Source organism: Gossypium arboreum, chromosome 11 (genome assembly GCF_025698485.1).
Source record: "Gossypium arboreum isolate Shixiya-1 chromosome 11, ASM2569848v2, whole genome shotgun sequence".
NCBI classification, from domain to species: Eukaryota; Viridiplantae; Streptophyta; class Magnoliopsida; order Malvales; family Malvaceae; genus Gossypium; species Gossypium arboreum.
The window spans coordinates 44,058,820-44,065,331 of NC_069080.1; the positions used below are offsets into that span (position 1 = coordinate 44,058,820).

Below are 6,512 nucleotides of genomic sequence, written 5' to 3' on the forward strand. Positions count from 1 at the left end.
GACCATTTTTAGCTTTTTAAAATTGAATAATCGAAAGGTAAACTTACTAAAATTTAGTCATTTTGAGTATAATTTACCCTAATTGTAACACCTCTCGCCCGTATCAGACGCCGTGACAGGGTTCGAGGTGCTACCAGAGTTAACTCAAGCATAAGCATATAAAACCGGACCATAAAATTTCTTTTAACTTAAAACTCCTCGTTCACATGCATTATGTTCCTTAAATAGGCTCACGAGGCCCAAAACATACATTAGAGACGGTTCGGGACTAAACTGAGAACTTAAGAAAAACTTGGAAAATTCATGCTTTAAGGCTCCACACGCCTATGTGTGTATAGACCGTGTGGTCACACACGCCCGTGTGGCTTGGGGCATGCCCATGCCCTTAGCCCGTGTGCAACACTGACTTTGAAACACGGCCATGACACACGCCTATATGGCCTGCTCGTGTACAACACTGACTTTAAAACACGGCCATGACACACGCCCTTGTACTAAACTGACTTTAAATTTTAAGTATAGGGGATGCACGGCTATAACACACACCCATGGGAGTGAGCCGTGTGTCACAAACGGCCTAGACACATGCCCATGTGCCTTGCCCGTGTGGACAAAAGGAGGCCATTTTCCAAGCCATTTTGTCACCCATTTTACGCAACCTGCACAGGATAATTTCAATATACTAATTTCACCATAATAGATACCAATTCATCTATAGAAAGAACATTATATGCAATTACCAAAATGAATAATAGCGATTATTCTAGGCTTGATACAAAATGAAGGGCTTTTGACTTAAGCCAAAATACATAACCAATTTCTCATTAAATCAAACATCCCGGTCTAGCCCTATACATGCCATACTTCAAAAAAAGATTTGTACTATACCAAGTGCTTCGATTGATAGTGTGATTGATATCTCCGACTTCAAAGGATACTTTAGCTAATTAAGTGGCACTGAAAGAAAAGGGAAAGGAAAGAGAGTAAGCATAAAGCTTAGTAAGTGGCATATAAATAAATATACAACAACAATTTCACCATTAGTCATCATGCTCATAACTCAAAGGTAAGTATAAACTTAACTTACTCATTACCGTCTACTCAAGTCACATTTTCTAATTTGAGCTCATTACTCATTGATTACCAAATATGTACCTATATCACTCACAACTTTGTTATACTTTCCTTCATAAATCACTTTCTTAACCTTTAAAATTTAACCTTTCGGAATACTACCGGATATTCTATAAGCCTCAAATATAGGATAAGTTACAGATGCCATGTCTCGATCATGATCTTATACTGGCTATCATCATCGAGGCTGATGCCATGTCCCAGACATGGTTTTGTACTAGCTCTTGTCTATGTGTGCTGATACATGTACCAGACATGTCTTACACTAGCACAACTCTTAGCTGATGCATGTCCCAGACACGTCTTACACTGGCTATCATCGTCGAGGCCGATGCATGTCCCAGACATGTCTTACACTGGCGCTCATTCTCTAGCTGATGCCATGTCCCAGACATGTCTTACACTGGCACACAAGTAATCCAAATTTTATGGCATGAATATCCGGTTTGTTTCCTAGGGTTCCAACTAGATCTTTTTACTGTCTTAATCATTAATATGCATTCTCATTTCACTATCTAGCAGTTCATGCTATGTCAAATCAATGACAATTCAAATACATGCATTAACAATATAATTGTATTATTTACATACAACTTACCTCGGTTTACAAAATGTACTCAACTAGTCGGTTTAGTCGGATTGCTTGGTTTTTCCCCGATCTAGGTTCGGTTTTGGAAAATCTTGATTTATATTAACAAAATGCACTTATTTAGTCACTAATTACAATTAGGCAATCATAAATTCACATCTTTGGTAAAATGACCATTTTGCCCCTAAACTTTGACAAAATGACCATTTTACCCCTATACTCGAAAATCGATTTTTTATCAAATTTCTTCATATTTCAAGCCTAGCCAAACTCTTTTTAATCTTATAGCAACCCCAAAATTTCACTATTTCACACACTTATTACTTATTTTGCAACTTATGCAAAATAGTCCTTTTAGGTGTTTTCAAGCTAACACCTTTCACAAAAATTGTTTATAAGACAACCAAGACTCATTTTCTTCCATAAAAACTCAGCAACCCACACAAATCCTTTCATGAAAAAATCCTAAACTATTGATTATTTTGCAAGATATCACCCTCATTTGAAAGACCATACTTCAAGGCTCTCAAAAGTATAAAAATATTTTAGAAAAACCATTAGAATCACTTACTTGTTAGAGCTCCAAGTTGTTGCAAATTTTTGAAGCTCAAAACCCCAACAATGGTTGATATTTTCGGCTAAGAAGAAATGGGAAATAAGGTAATATCATTTTCCCTTTTAGTCAAATTTGGTCACCTAATCCCACCAAAAATTAAAATTTTGACCACACATGACTCCTATGGCCTGCCACCCTATTTCTAGGGGTCTAATTGCCCTTTAAAGACCCCCAAATCATAATCTCTAGCTATTTAATACATTTGGGGTACTAAAATGCATCTTTTGCCTTTTATGCGATTTAGTCTTTTTTTGCAATCGGGCTCACAAACATTAAAACTAACTCCCCAAATTTTTCATACACTAATATAATCTTACTATAACCTCATAGTAATAATAAAAATTATTTTCCCAACTTCAAATTTATGTTCCCGAGACCACTGTTCCGACTAGACCCTAATTCGGACTGTTAAATTAATTTATTTGATTTGAATGGGTGGATTCCAAAAAAATTGATGAAAAGGCATGTGTTTGATTCTGTTTTCGGTGGAAGGAAGTGTATGATTTTATTGTGGTTGCCATATTTTAATTGAAAGTGTTCACATTAGGTGATAGCAAGTTTGCAACCGATTGGTTGAGGTAAGAAACGGTAAATTAGTTAAAATAGAAGATAGTGCAAGCTTTTAACTTCAACTGAGAATTTTAGTTTACAAATGTTTCAAGAGACGTATTACTTTGCCTAAGCAGAATAAAAAACCGTCATCTCACGGCATTAGTGCTTCGGTTCCTACACTCTTCAAAATCTTAAACCCTGCCCCAAGACTCTCTTCCTTCAAATACCCCCCGCCCCCAAAACAAAAAAAAAATGGCGACTGTAGCTACAACCACCACATCGACGGCGGCGACAACTGAAACTTTCAAGCCCTACACTCTTGCCCAAACCCTAGCCGTCCATAAAAACGCCCTCTCATCCGTCAAATTCTCCTCCGACGGCAGCCTCCTCGCCTCCTCCTCCGCCGACAAAACCCTCCGTACCTATTCTCTCTCCCCCACCGCTTCCACTCTCACTCCTATCCATGAATACTCCGGCCACGACCAAGGCGTCTCCGACGTCGCCTTCTCCTCCGACTCCCGGTTCCTTGTTTCTGCTTCCGACGACAAAACGCTCCGTCTCTGGGACGTTCCCACTGGTTCTTTGATCAAAACCCTCCACGGCCACACTAACTATGTCTTCTGCGTCAACTTTAATCCTCAATCTAACATGATTGTCTCGGGTTCTTTCGATGAAACAGTGCGTGTTTGGGACGTCAAAACTGGAAAATGCCTGAAAGTTTTGCCTGCTCATTCTGATCCAGTGACAGCAGTTGATTTCAATCGAGATGGTTCCCTCATTGTCTCGAGTAGTTATGACGGGCTTTGTAGGATTTGGGATGCTGGAACCGGGCATTGTATGAAGACTTTGATTGATGATGAGAATCCGCCTGTTTCTTATGTTAAGTTTTCGCCTAATGGGAAATTCATCCTTGTTGGGACTCTGGATAACACTTTGGTAAGTTCTCATTTTTGGGTCTTTTCTTTTCCCTTTTTAATTTCTTTTAATGTTTGTTACTTCAAGATTTTCCAAGCTTAGATTGAGGGTGTTTTTTTTTGAAGGCTACTGTATGTTTATATAAACTTCAACTTTTTTTGAGGCAATTCTTGAAGTTGATTAGGCTGCAAAGAGCTGCCAATTCTTTATTGTACTTTGGTATATTCACCTTTTAGCTTACTTTAGTTCATCAGTTTGTTTTACTTTTTTTTTTCATATCACTTCCATGTTCAAGTCTGCTCTCAATGTAATAACATTTAAACATATGTCTGTATGTATGTGTGTATACATGAATGTGAATTAATAACTTCGAGACTTTCTGCTAATACTTAGTAGTTTTTGTTATTGTTCTAGTAATTTATTTTGGAATTCTGTTTTTAGTTAAAGAACAGAGCTGCTCTTAATCTTTTGATGAGTGTGTAAATTTGGCCTTGTTTCCTCTTGATCACTTCACTTATAATATCGACAACTTAATAGCATTATGCTTTATCTTCTACCCTGTAATTTATGGAATCAATGAATCAGTTGTTTTGTCTGAAATTTCACTAGCTGCTGCTGGAAATCATATATTCATCAGAAAAATTGTTAGGTTGATATTATTATTTTCATAAATGGATAGAGCAAATGTCAAGATGCCCCATAAGAATTGGTAATTTGTTATACTTGAATCACTTGCAATGCAATGTCACCCTTTTTCTATGTTTCTGTGCTTATAAATGGACCTCTCATTTTATTCGAGATGCTATTGTATTTGGAAATTATCTGTTTAGCTGAAGCAATTTATGTTTGCTTTATCAATTGACTTTCCTATTAGCTTCGAGGAGGGGTTCGAATGGCTTTTCAAAGGCAAGGAATTTATCTTGTATTGTTTTTCTTATTTTTTTGAGTTCTTTTATGTGCCAATTACAAGGGCATTGAATTTTTTTTTCTTTTAATGTTCTGAAAATGGTTTATTAGGATCTTTGCTTGTTTCTGTTTGTGTTTCTCTACCTGGTATCTTTTGTCCTCAATTCTATGATAAATTGTTCAAATTTTTGGTTGGTACTTTGTCTAATTGTTACATCTTCTCTGCAGAGGCTATGGAACTTTGAAACTGGGAAATTTTTGAAAACTTACACTGGCCATGTGAATTCAAAGTTCTGCATTTCATCTTCTTTCTCTATTACAAATGGGAAGTATATTGTTAGCGGCTCCGAAGATAACTGTGTGTACTTGTGGGAACTTCAGTCCCGGAAGGTAGTTCAGAAGTTGGAAGGCCATACCGATGCTGTTATATCAGTTGCATGTCACCCAACTCGAAACATGATTGCATCAGCTTCACTTGGGAACGACAAGACTGTGAGGATCTGGACTCAGGAGAAAGAATGATCTGCAATTAATATCAGTTGCTAATACGTTTCACATTGGGATGCTGGTAAAGATTTCGATTTTTAGCGTAGACTTCTGGCTTGTCTGGATGAAACGTGCATTTTTCCTGGAGCTTTTGCTATTTGTCATAACATTTCTTCCATGTACCTTTGATTGATGATCCCCTTTCAGCCTGTGTATCCAAGAAGTACTCTTTGAGATGTGTTGGGAGTTGCTTATGTGCAAAAAGTCTCTCCCTTAGGGATCATTAGATTAGTGTGCCTTGTAATGCACTTGTTTGTCCATAATTGTTATCATTTTTTGGTTTCAGCTACATTAGTTGGTTGTGTTTCTATGTGCAGAGAAGGGTTATTTTGATAAAATAACTGCTCGCAGTAGTGACGGGTTTCTAGAGACGAGATATAGAGTATATGAACAAGAATAATGAGGCAGTGTAGGCTGGTTTTTGAAGTAGAGCAATATGATTGACATGTATGCTATAGGAATGGATGCAGGGAATGCCTTGCCATCCTAAATTATGTCATTGGGAGTTCCATTGCACATTCCAGCGAAGTTCTATGAAACTTAACCGGAAGGGTGATGGAAGCATTTGAGGCAAGCCAGGTAAAGCTGAGATTATGAAGATGATGCAACAGCAGAAGGAAAATTGCAGATTGGAGCTGATTCTGCAACCCATCCTCAATCCCAAGAAATCTATGGCGAAATATAAAAAAATTCTTAAACATTGAAATGAAGGAGCTAACGTTTGAGTTGCAATAGATAAAGAGGAATTTGCAAAATTTATAGTTGGCTAGTGGAAAAGCTCCTCAAGTTTCATTCATCAGCATACAGACTAGAATCAGACTTCGAAAAGGGTAAAAGGAATGGGGTTGAAGGAGCTAAGATGTTTCCCAATGTTTTCCAGTTTAGTGTTAACTTCAATACTCCTTTTCCTTAAAAACAAACAAACAATTACTTTTTCTTACATGCCATAAAATCATAGTACTAATTGAAAAAAATTATAAAATATTAGGTAGGCAAGTAAAAACGATTTCAGAAAATATATGTTGTTACAAGTCTTTATTTTTGTATGTATTCATATAAAGCTTGTTAGTATTTTGTAGATATATCGTTTTTCTATAAGTATATATATTGATATCATGTTTTGGTATATTGTTTCCGACTTATTATTTTTTAAAATATTTAACATATTTATATAAAAATATTTATAAATATCAAATAAATAAGATTAAATAAATTTCAAATATAAAATACTAATAAATTATATAAGATGTTTCA

General features: G+C 36.4%; 1 protein-coding gene across 1 annotated transcript; it reads left to right on the forward strand.

Annotated features, from left to right (window-relative positions):
- The first annotated feature begins 2,931 nt into the window (after positions 1-2,931).
- LOC108484220 (COMPASS-like H3K4 histone methylase component WDR5A) lies at positions 2,932-5,599 on the forward strand. Its single transcript, XM_017787929.2, has 2 exons — positions 2,932-3,827; positions 4,941-5,599. Exons 1-2 carry the CDS (start codon positions 3,144-3,146, stop codon positions 5,232-5,234), a joined length of 978 nt encoding a protein of 325 aa, XP_017643418.1. The 5' UTR covers positions 2,932-3,143; the 3' UTR covers positions 5,235-5,599.
- Positions 5,600-6,512: the final 913 nt, after the last annotated feature.